The sequence below is a fragment of the Macrotis lagotis genome, chromosome 3 (genome assembly GCF_037893015.1).
Source record: "Macrotis lagotis isolate mMagLag1 chromosome 3, bilby.v1.9.chrom.fasta, whole genome shotgun sequence".
Lineage (NCBI taxonomy): Eukaryota > Metazoa > Chordata > Mammalia > Peramelemorphia > Peramelidae > Macrotis > Macrotis lagotis.
In genome coordinates this window covers 288,676,420-288,689,525 of record NC_133660.1, presented here as the reverse complement: position 1 = coordinate 288,689,525, position 13,106 = coordinate 288,676,420, and the positions used below count along the sequence as shown (strand labels likewise).

Sequence of the window (13,106 nt, the reverse complement as noted above, 5' to 3'; positions counted from 1 at the left end):
GGAGGCATTGAGTTGACACAGTTAATGTTTACAGTTCCAATGATTCAACCTTTCTGAAGAGCAATTGAAATTACGCTCAAAGGTCAATAAAGAGGTGTATATACCTTTGGCCCAGCAATACCACTATTGAGTTTGTATACTGAAGAGATAATGAAAAAGGCTAAAAATCCCAAATGTACAAAAATATTCATAGCAGCACTTTTTGTAATGGTAAAGAATTGGAAATTGAGACTATTCACATCAACTGGGGAATGACTGATCAAATTGTGGTATTTGAATAGGATGGAACACTTAAGAAATAATGAGGAACAGGACTTCACAAAAGCCTGGAAGGACTAACATGAGATGATACAAAGTGAATGAACAGAACCAGAAAAATATTATACACCCCCAAAACAGCATGGGAGTGATGATTAACTATGACAAACTTGTTAATTTCAACAGCACAGTAATCAAAAACAATTTTAAAAGATTAGTGATGGAAAAAATCACCCATAGCCAGAGCAGGAACTGTAGTGTTTCAATGAAGAGCAAAGTTTATTATCTTTAATTTTTAAAATGTGTCTTAGTTTCCATGCCATTTTTTTCCCTCTCTAATGTTTTCTTTCTTCCATTTCAATCTGTTCTCTCACAACATGATCATTATCTATTTGTGTTTTCCATGGTTACAGATGTAGAGCTTATATCAGATTGTCTTCTGTCAGGGGAAGCAGGAGAAGGGAGAAAGGTAGAAAAATTGCAAAACTCAAAATATTGAAAGTAAAGATTAATAAAAACTGCAATTGCATATACTTGAAAAACAAATAAATACAATATTCTTAAAAATATTTACAGATTAAAGTTTTTCTTACCTTCCCCACATTAAAGATCTGTGTAAAAATATTTCTACTATATTTTTAAAAAATTCTTTCAGTCAGTAATATCTTTATGTATGTATGCCATTAAAAGCTTTTCAAATGGTTCAGTCTTCATCTTACCAGTTCAGGATCATTATACTCAATCAGTGTTCCGTTCATACTGATCTTGCTGCTGTTTGGCCCTGATATTTCATTTCTCACCTTGACCTTTTCATAGTTTGCCTTCAACAACAGCAATTTCCTCTCTCCTTCAGGCCTCTTGAATCTCCTAGCTGCCTTCCGAGTTCTCCTTCACTTCCATCTCCTATACAAAGCTTATTCTGATGTGCTATTAGTGCTTTCCTATATATGAATTTTTTTTAAAAACTTCTTTATATGAACTTCTATTACTACTCTTTTGAAGATGTTTCCTTCTACCAATGCAATGTTAACTCCTGGTCCATAGCATGTACTTAATAACTTTTATTTTATTAGTAATAAAATTAATAATGCCAGGATTATTTTCATTATCCTCCCCTCATTCACACTGAGTTCTCTCACAAAGATACAAAATGTAGATTTGAAATGGAGAGTGTTCATTAGAATGATTATCTCCTTATTATTTTATCCAACAGCTATATGGCTGCTAAACTCAGGCATTGAAAAACCAAGACATGAGCATTTCATTCCTCCACTGAAAAATCTTTAATATTTCATCCTGTCCTTAGAATAAAACAAAACTTCTTCATTCCAGTTTTAATAGACCACCATATCATATCTCTTACCTTCCTTTGTACTCTGATTTCATGTTAATTCCCTTGATAAATAAAGCAATACAATTCAAATTAATTTAATCAGAGAACTCCATGAGGTAACATTCTAATGAAAAAGATGATATGCAAATTCCTGACTCCTATCAGGTATATGCAAATAAATGGCAAATTTTCTTAGAGGACAGTCACTAATAATTGCTTGTGATGAAGGGGGGACAGGATTGGTAAGGACTTATTGGAGAAGGATGACTTTGTGTTGAATCTTTATGGAATCCAGGGAAAGCAAGAGTTGATACTTGACAGAGAGTGCATTAAGGGAATGAGGAAAAACCTCTCCTTCAGGCAGAATCAAATGATGAGATATCTTTTGCATCATCATCCATTCCACTTAAAATGGTCTACTAGGGGGTGGCTAGGTGGCACAGTGGATAAAGCACCAGCCCTGGAGTCAGGAGTAGCTGAGTGCAAATCCATTCTCAGACACATAATAATTCCCTAGCTGTGTGACCTTGGGCAAGCCACTTAACCCCATTGCCTTGCAAAAAACTAAAAAACAAATAGGTCTAGTAGTTATTCTTTTAAGGGAAATCACATCTCTTATTTTGATTCATTTTCTCAAAGTAATTCTGATACTCCTTATGCTTGCTCTCTCCTCATCTTTGCCTTACACACACACACACACACACACACACATATATATATATATATATATATATATATATATATGTATGTATACATATATATATATATATATATATGTATACATACATATATATATATATATATCTTAGGTTGCTTCCAAGTCCAACTCATCACAAGTTATTTTATCATATCACAAGTGATTCTATCCCTTTGGTACTGGTATACTCTTCCTCTTGAAATTATTTTTTTCTTAACATTTTATTTAAGTAACTTATATAGGACCAAACTCATGGCACTGTCATGCCATGTGTTTCTATTAGACCATCAATTCTTGAAAGTACTAAATGTTTCAATTTTCATTTTCTTTTCTTTCTCATACATTGAAGCTTTGTGAAGTTGAATGACCTGAATTATTCTGTCTTTTGATATACCAAGTATATCAACTGATTTCCTTCAGAATGAATGTAGACTTTTCTTCCAGGACACATAATATAAGCACTTCCATTTATCCTTAATCATTGAGTAGGACCCATATGACTTCTGAAAACACAGAAAAGATTTCTGCTTAATCTCTCACCTCTAACCACTTCCCAGTCTCAAACACCTTGCCCAATCCATCATGAAGTGATGCTTAGAGTAATTAAATAACCCAATTCCTATTTTCTTTTTGTACTCAATCCCATATTCTCCCAGAAGTAATTTTATATATAGCATGGTAATGATGATGATCACATTCAATTGCATATCATAAAAAGACAAAACTCATCTTCTGTCATTGAAGATGCTTACCAATTTTACTTCTATGTACTTTGTAATCTGCTTCCCAAACATAAAACCAAGGTTCCGTCTATGTTAGATTATTTACATTTCCCTGAATCATTTACCTTTGCTTTCCATTATTGGAAGATAATATTCTTACTCTGCTATTCATTTATGAATCATAAGCATTCTTCAAGATCTAGATGAAATGTTATTTCCTCTACAAACTGTTTCATGATCTGCTTTCAGATTTAATAACCACATCTTCTTCTGAAATGGCAAACTCCATTTTTTATGAAAAGTTATGTGATATAGTAAAATTATTATGGGCTCAGAATATGGAGGCTTTATTTCAAATTTCCAATTTGTGTGTTTGCTTGTCCTGTCACCATGGAATAGTCATTTCTCATGTTCAATTATAAATTTCTTAGTTTTTAAAATGAACATTAACCATTGGTATGATGGTTTTGAAAAAAAAAAAACTTTAAGAAAGTGTTAAAGAGCAACAAAAATCTCTTTCTAAGATTTTCTTTAGATTATGTATAGTTAGAATGAACTTTTAACCTATGCACTGTGAGTAATTCATCTTGCTCATGGGACTGATCTGGATCAGAACCTTTAGAGAGGAAAAAAGGAGAAATAACTTTGCTCTTAGACCATGTAATAATCCAGCTCAGGTTGCATTTTTAGGAGAAGATCCATCATATTCTTTGTCACCGTGGTCACTGGAATATTACAAGGCCATGTTTTATGAATCTATTTATTTAACTTCTACGTAGTAGAAATGTCCAAATGGATGAATTAAAAGCTAGAATCCAGATTATGTGGAGAAATACCAACAATCTCAGAGATATAGAAAATACCATTCTGAAGGTAGAAAGTCAGGAAGAGGAATCAAGAAGCTCTGATGAGGGTAAAAAAGAAGTGTTGAAGCTAACTTGAAATTTCACATAAAAAATAAAACACAAAACTTGGCATTTTGGAAATTGTTCCTATCACTTCATGGCAAATAGACCTAGAAACAATGGAAGTAGTGGCAGATTTTACATTCCTGATTTCAAAGCCAGTCAAAAAATAACTGTAGCAATAATATTGAAAAATGCTTACTCCTTGGAAGAAAAGCTATGACAAATCTGATTAGTGTAGTGAAAGACATCATCGTGCCTTCAAATGGGCATTTAAACAATGCAACTGTTTTTCTGGTATTTATGTATGGTTGTGAGAGTTGCCCTATAAAGAAAACCGAGTACCAGAGAGTCAGCCTTGAATTTTGATGCTGGAGATGACTTCACAGTCCCTTAGACTGTAAGGAGGTCAAATCAGTCAATACTTAAAGAAATGATTTCAGTCTATTCAATGAAAAGCCAAATAGTGAAGTTAAAATTTGAGTAATGAGAGGATGGGACTCGTTGGAAAAGACCCTGATGTTGAGGCAGCCTGTAAAAGACTTAGGTGAGAAACAAAATGTCAGGATCAAACAGCAGCAATATCAGTTAGAAATGGAAGGTAGAAACCAGGTTTGATTGTTTATAATGATCTTTGGATTATTAAGACCCTGGTTGGAACACTTCAAAAGCTTTTAATGCCATACATACAGGAAAAATTAATAGATAAATGACTTATAAATGAAAAAAAATCCTAACAACTTTTTTGTGGGAGAGATAAACTGGACTGCAAACATTAACTGGCTAGATTCAATGATTCCTGAAATTCTGAGGGTTGAATTGAAAAAAAAATCCAGACAACCAGGGATTTGTACTATATGAGTACTGGGAGAGACTTTGGCTATTATCCATTTCATGCATTTTATGTTAAAGTTGAGGGCAAGTGGCCAAGACAAATAGTTTCTTCAAAGGCAGAAAGTCTACTTTATGTTTGAATTGGAGTCTAGAATTAACTTGTGCTGAGTCTGTCAACCATTAGCTTGGACCTAGATAGAGCTACCCACTATGTCATATAGAAGTTGTCATCTGAACCGTATCCTTATAGACTCACCGATTCAGACTGAACAAACATTCAGTAGGTTCCTTGTACAGATTATAAATAGATATTGCTACAACCATGCTAAGACAATGGAACTAAAATTAAAAGATAAAACAAAACAATCTTCAAATCAATGAATTAATATTTTATTTAAGAAAACAAATGCAAACTTTAAAAAAAAAGCAAACTATGTTGGGGCAGATGCCAACACAACGAAACCAATTTTAAACAAATAAACTTTTCCAATATATCAGACACTTAACAAATGTTGATCTGAACACACTTCTCAATAATACAGAAGATAAAATGTTAAAAATATAATGAAACTGTTCTACTTGTTCTCAAGGAATTTAATGTTTCATAAGTGAATAAGCCACAAGAATAACATTAAGATCCAACTATTTAGTATAGCTATGTTAAAGAGCTACAAAAAAGTGGTTTATTTAATCAGAGGTAAGAGATCCTAGCAAGCAGGTTGTGTTGGGGCAAAGACCTTTGGCATGCTTATGAGAAGGCTGAGGCTGGTGACTACTAGGGCTTTGGAGCTCTGAGCTACAATGAGACTGAATTAAATTTACTGACAGTAGTTTGGGAATGAGGAGAGCAGTCACTTGGGTCATTATTGGGAGTTGGCATTGTACTTCCAGACTAAGTAAGATAGGGAAATACAGGTTAAAAGTTTTAAAAGAAAATGATTTATAAAATGATCATCCAAAGCTAGAGAAATGTGCCATATAATTCCATTGAGTTTCTTTGAAGGACTCAGTTGATACAGAGCTCAAAAATAATAAAAGTGAAGCTCCAACTTTAAATTATGTTTAAGGCTTGAGGTTCTTATTGCTACTGCTAATTTCTCCCTTCATTCCCTAAGGTCATCAGCTTGTCTAGAAGAAATACATTCACTTAGGATCCTTTGAAAAATCCTCAATCTCTACTGCACAAGAAAAAACTGAAATTCAAGTGTTAATAAATGCATTAAAAAAGAATATTTTCAATGATGGTGGATCACGGAAGACTAATGATGAATGTGGTGAAAAAATGAATTGAATTGTGATATACATTTTATAGATATACAGTTTAAACAGGTAATGTTGGTATAGTCATTACTCTTACGTAAAAGAGTACCTATAAAGACATCTAAGTAAGAAGAAATTTTGGAAGAGAATCTTTCTGCATCATTCATGATTATTCAATGAAGTTTTTTTGCCCAGTTAAACAATAAATAATTATTTCATTGTGTACTGATTTCAATCCATTGTGTCAGGTAACATGGTCAAATTAATTTAAATATCAAGACATAGGTTACCCCTAAGATGTATTTAAGTAACAAATATTTTTTAATGAATAATTCCCTTGTTGAAATAAAACAACTGTCCAAGTTCAGTACTCTGGTGCTTCATCTTTTATTTGTAGACAAACTAGTAACTTCATTTTAATGTACATTGCTGTATTCCCTTGAGTTTTACTATCTCATTCATACATTCTCTCCTTTTTTGATTTTTACAATGATGGACATCCCTGTCTTGGGAAAAAAGATACTTTTGATTATTCTACCCAGTGCAACCTTGATTTTCATGTTCCTCAGACTATAAATGATAGGGTTCATGAAGGGAGGCAGCATTACATAAGTCATTGAAATCAAAAGATTCTTAACTGGTGAAGTGTCTGATATAGGACCAAAGGCTGTGATTATGCCACCAAGAAGGAATAAGAAGAGGATAATCAATTGTGGTGAACACGTAGACAAGGCTTTGTAGCGTCCTTCCACAGATGGCATTTTAAATACAGCAGAGAAGATATAAGTATAAGATATAGTTAAAAAACCAAAGCAGAACAAAAATAAAGTTGTACTGGAGACAAGGAGTATTGATTCAGTATCACGAACCTCAGAAGTTGAGACCTTTAAGACATGAGGTATATCACAAAAAAATTGATGGATGATATTGGATCCTGAGAAAGGCATACGAAACAAATTCCCTGTGTGCAGAGCTGAATAGATGAGCCCACTGACCCAAGAACCAACTGTTATCCAAAGACAGCGGAGTGGAGTCATAGTGGCCCCATAGTGCAAGGGGTGGCAGATAGCTACATAGCGGTCATAAGACATAGCCACAAGCAAAGCATATTCTGTTGCTGCAAAGAAGAGAAAAAAGAAAATCTGAGCAGCACAGCCAAGAAGAGAAATGGATTGATTCCCTGTCAAGGAATTCACAATGAATTTGGGAACAGTGACAGAGATGCAGCCAAGATCCAACAGGGATAAGTTGCTTAGAAAAAAATACATTGGAGAATGAAGGTGTGGGTCTGTGATAATGGCAGAGAAAGTGAGGAGATTCCCCATCAAGGTTGCAATATAGATCAGTAAAAAAAGGCTAGTATGTAAGACCTGAAGCTCTTGGATGCTGGAAAACTCCATAAGGAAGAATTCCAGGATGATGCTACAATTGCCCATGTATGGTGGTGTACTATATAATTCTTCTTGAATCACTATAGGTAGAAGATATCAAAATCTGAAAGGAGAGCGTAGAAACACTTTATTACATAGAAAGACCAAGAACTTTCTTACTCATCACGTTAGAGAGGCAATAAGAGTTATTTTAAAGGGCCACAATATGACTTATAAAACAATAAATTTTAAGCAATCTCTATTAATAATATTTAATGAGATCTGTTATTGTTTTCAAAAGACAGATATACCTGGAGAAAAAAAAAATCATGTGAATCCAATGATATTAACTTATGATAGTCTTAGCATCTTCAAGCACTGGGAAGTGATTAGGCAAAAGACACAAAAAAGCTTCTGTCATAGTCTGGATTTGAATTCAGTTACCAGGTCATTTCTCTAGCTACTGTCTTAAGGTCTGTTAAATAATGATAGTGATAATATTAATCATAATTAAAATACTCATGACTATTATTTTATTAGCACAAAATTTAAAAATATTTTCTAAAACGGAATTGTTTCATTGAGTACTTACCTATACCCTGAGAGAGGGGCAGAGCAGATATTTTCGCACTTTAATAAAAATTTGTACAATTTCTCCCAATCTGCCAATCTGGAGGTGGTGTCTGTTCATGTAGGAAATAACAATGATGACAATAATGATTAATAATAATAATTATGGAAAATAATGACATTATTTTGCAAATATCACGTCCTCAGCTGAAACAAACTCCCTGAAGTGCAATAGGTTTTCTACTCACATTATGGATGAGAAATTGAAGCTCAGAGAGGTTAAATGGCTTTTCCTCAGATACTCAAATACCAAATACTTGAGGAAAGGTTTAAGTTGCAGTTTTCCTTAATTCAAACCTGCTGTGACATATTGACTTTCTAAAGTGTGAATAATAAAAACATGAAATCCAAGAACCAACACCCATTTATTTAACTAAGCAAATTCACCATATTGAAATAGAATATAAAAAAATTAAAAATTAAAAAAAAATTACCTGAGTGGAATTGTAGCATTTCTCCTTTTCAAGATGTGTGTGTGTCTATCTATCTATCTGTCTGTCTATCTATCTATCTATCTATCTATCTATCTATCTATCTATCTATCTATGTAGTTTCCTCTCCAAATCAGATGCTAGACAGCATTCAAATATTATCTTTGTTCTCACTAAATTAATTCTGTTATCATATGAAGCTTCAGAGGACAACAGGAGCTGAAACTGTACTTGGTAAAATACTATATTTGTTGAAATATTTGATGAACATTGGGTTAGTGGAAATATATTTCCCATTGTCCTTTGGGGAAATGGTTCCTGTAGTACCTAGAGGAGTCAAAGTTGTGAGCTTATCCTTATTAGACAGAGATTCTCGAACCTTTCCCTTAAGTATAATTAATTAAAGTAGAGGCCATTTTACCAATGGAATGGAGAAAGAACTTACACTTTTAACTTATATGGTCTTAATAGACTTTGAGATTCCATGAGGATCTTTCATGTGGCCTTCAATCTTGTCCAAAATTCAAGTCCATTCACCTTAGTTTTTTTTTACAGTTTACTTTAGAGAGGAGACTTAGATCTTCATGGGAAAATGATCATGAACAGAGAGATATTCATTTCTATTTATCTATCACCTACTTAAATATGTATTAATATATGTAGATTTATCAATATCTCTCAGTGTACAGATACCATATTTTAAAATGTAGGATCTTTTGGGAATGTTCAAATATTTGATCATTTTATTAGCAACTGGTTATGTTACTAATGTGTGCTTATTTATGTATGTATGTATGTATGTATGTATGTATGTACCTGACCATTGGATTCCAGTGGCTCTGGAGGAGAAACTGAGGCTGGTGACTTAGCATAGCGCTCCCCGCACTTAAAATCCAATTCATTAGCTTGTCATGGTATCTCTTCCCTGAGGTCATAATCTTCTTTGAAATGAAGGACAAACATTATTTCTTAAAGTCTAAAATACATGCTAAAACACTATAAAGTTTATATTCCTTCATATATAAAAGATGTTTTCTGTTCTACGTTTCCCAGAATTTTCATGTCAGTGATCACTTCTTTAGTGTTCATGACAATCTTTCAAGACTAAAATTAATTATTCTTGGGTCTTCAATATTTTGCAGAATGAATTCAAAATTAAGTCAAATTAGGATCTATTATTTGCTCTGATTTTCACAGAAAGGAAATGATGTAGGAAACTTTAAATATTAAATTTTCCCATGACCACTGAATGATTATAAAAACTACATGCCAGGCTTGTGATTCAGTTTCCAAACAATTATTTAGTTCCTCTTACTAATTAGATGGTTTGTGTAAACTTTGAAAGCAAAATCACTTCTCTATGGTCCACCAATGTGTTTCAACTAATTGATCTCCATCTTATTTCCCTTCATTGATTGCTGGACTTTCTCAGGTGGCTATATCTTCTTAATATTCATTGCTTCACTTCACTCTCTTATCTGTCATATTTCTTTTGAAAGAGGAATATTTAACCATAGTCATAATTCAGCTGCAATGAAACTTGTGAGACAAATTTAGGAATGTTTAGGAATTTTCATTCCTCTAACTTATGGCAAAGACTTTGCATATCTACACACAGACATTTTTCTTCAGACTTTTTACAGCTGTGATAGGTTTAATTACTGCCAAGTTCATTGGATTTACTGCTAGTGAACTTCTAAGTTCCCTTTAAAATTCCCTGTATGGAATCTAATGCCATGAAATTTTGATGATGACATTCTGTTTCTTATAAAATGCTTTTGACTTAATTTGGTTTTGTACCTGCTATGTTGAAGTGGTATTCTCTCTCCAAACTTTCCTATTCAACCTTTTATTTCCTTTTCTATTCTTTTCTTTATTGTTCTTTTAAAAATTAATTAATTCCCTGGAAAAGCAAAACAAAAAAAAGAAACCTTAGACTTCTTTTCATATTCCAGTTGATCTACTTGTCAAGCTATATTTTTGTTAACAACAACTTTGCCTGCCCTCAGGATGCTTTAAAAAGGGTTTTAGAAGTCTTGATAAGGGGTGGCTAGGTGGTGCCTTAAGAGCTTGGACCCTGGAGTCAGGAGGACCTGAGTTCAAATCTCAAGTCAGACACTTCATAATGACCTAGCTAGGTGACCTTGGGTAAGCCACTTTACCCTATTAGCATTGCAAAAAATTTTTTTAAAAAAGTCTTTTTTTTTAGGTTTTTTTTTTCCAAGGCAAATGGGGTTAAGTGCCTTGCCCAAGGCCACACAGCTAGGTAATTATTAAGTGTCTGAGACCGGATTTGAACCCAGGTACTCCTGACTCCAGGGCCGGTGCTTTATCTACTGTGAAACCTAGCCCCCCCTAAAAAAAAGTTTTTTGATAGGAAATGTCTCCCCCCTGTGGTTGAAAAATGAAAACTGCTAAATTGGAGAGAAACTTTCTTTTGGGAAGGAGAAATATTGTACTAAATTCTGTTATATTTGTTTTGATCTTAAATTGATATTGATAATACATTGTCACAAAATCTCACAAGGTCTTATGCTTGTGATGAAAAAAATTGTAATTGTCTCTCATCACATGTTTATAAAAGGGGAAATATATATATATATACATATAAAATATATACATATATATGACTAAAGTAAAATCTATTTATCTCTTATTTGAAAAAGGAAAATGTATCAATTTAAAATCTCATTTGATATGAAGGTATCATTACCTAGCATTCATTCATGGCATAAATAAGAGTTAACTGGGTTTTTTAAATTATAATATGTAAAAGATTGAATCCTTGGAATCCTCATTAGCATATTTGAGATAGTGGTAAATAAGCACATGAAACAAATGCAAAAGATAATGAGTTATAAGATCAGTCTTAAGGAAAACCTCTTCATTGTTTGCTTATGTTCTAAGAGAATGAGATGTTAGCATAAATATCTTTTGTTTAATGTAAGATAATAATTATATGTATAATTTTAAAGAAGTCAAAGTTGCAGATTTCTTCCCCCATGAAAATTGCAGACAGAGGAAACAGAAACTGGAAAGTATGTCCTGATTGTAGGTTGTTTTCTGCTAGTGTGTGTGTGGGGGGGGTCCTGTAAAGTAACATATGGAAAAATCTTTATCAACTATGTGATATGCCTTTGTAAACTTATAATTATTTGATTATCTCTTATGAGCCAATAAGATATTTTTAATAGTATTGGAGCCTGGAATTAAAACCTGATTATTTTGTAAGGATCATGAAAGGGACATATCAAGACCACCACTAGGATTCCAAATATTACTAAATAAGGTGGAATGTAATAACAGAAGCATTTTAAAAAATTCATATTGCATGGGTTGACTTGGATACCTGGTTGTTCTTATTGTTTTATTACATTGGAATTACTAATACAAGTTGGACATTTAAAGTCACCTAAGACGTTCTAATGGTTTTAAAGAATTCTGAAAGTAATAATTTCTATTTTGAACATAGTAGTTAAACAAGTTTATGTATAGATACATTCCAGATATATATATGTGTGTATATATATATATATATATATATATATATATATATATATATATATAGGGATTATTGTGGATATATGTATGTGTAGATATCTATCTCTCTATCAATCTCTACAGATATAGATAGATAGATCTATAGAGATCGATAGATAGATTGATAGATCCTAAAACTGTGATTGCTTGCTTTGAGGGAAAAACACCTATGCAAAATGTGAAAGTCAAAATAATAGTGACAATTTGAGATTTCTCTGTGGCAATCTCTAACTAATTTCTATATAGAAGTCTGGAGATGATGGACAATCTCCTAGCCAAAGGAGATATTTAGTTTTATTAACCATGGGCGGATTCATTGCAAAAGAGTTGTTGTTGTAACAAAAATTTCAGTTCTAAAGGTGAATTAGGATTATTATATTTCACATTCTGTTTATTGTATTTCATTAACAGCACTGTTCATGGGTCCATAAGTGACAATTGAGTTATGAATTTTCTCTGGATCTCTTATACCTAGTTATAGCCTGGCACATTTCTTGATTTCTTTAGTACTCAAGTCACCTGAAGGTCTGGTTATAGGTAATTGCTATATTACAATAAATCGATAATTGATCTATCTGACATCAGGCATGTTAAAATAGAAAGATAGCAACATGCCAGTGAAGCTATTAAACCTGTGAAGTTTGACTTTAATACTGCAACTGGAGTGAGTGACCTTTGAGAGAACCATCTCAGTCTCAGTTGGGATAAGATTCTTTTGAAGAAAGCACTATTCTGGCATTCTTCGAACCTGGCTCACTGAAAAGGATTGTCTGAAACTTCTGTCTGTAAAGGACACTTAATATATATAAAGAAAGATGTCCTTGTGTGCCTCTTTGCTCTTTATAAGCAAATTGTCATAATCATGCCAGGAGCACCATAATTAAGTATGTTAGGGAGCCATTGGAACGCTATCTTTTAAAACTTTAATTGACAAGTATTTAGTGTTGGCATTTTTTTTTCGCATAGAATGTGACACTTATCACAACAAGAAAAGAAATATCTTATGGCTGCTTATAACACAGTAATGCCAATTAGACTACTTTTTTATTGTATAAATACTTCATTTATATTTGTTTTCCAATTGTATACAATAGTAGTTTCTACCAGTAATTTTTGCAAGGTTTTG

At 32.9% G+C, this 13,106-nt stretch overlaps 1 protein-coding gene across 1 annotated transcript; it reads right to left on the bottom strand.

Annotated features, from left to right (window-relative positions):
• Positions 1–6,467: 6,467 nt before the first annotated feature.
• LOC141519425 (olfactory receptor 14I1-like) lies at positions 6,468–7,445 on the bottom strand. Its single transcript, XM_074231667.1, has one exon. The coding sequence runs from the start codon at positions 7,443–7,445 to the stop codon at positions 6,468–6,470; it is 978 nt and encodes a 325-aa protein (XP_074087768.1).
• Positions 7,446–13,106: the final 5,661 nt, after the last annotated feature.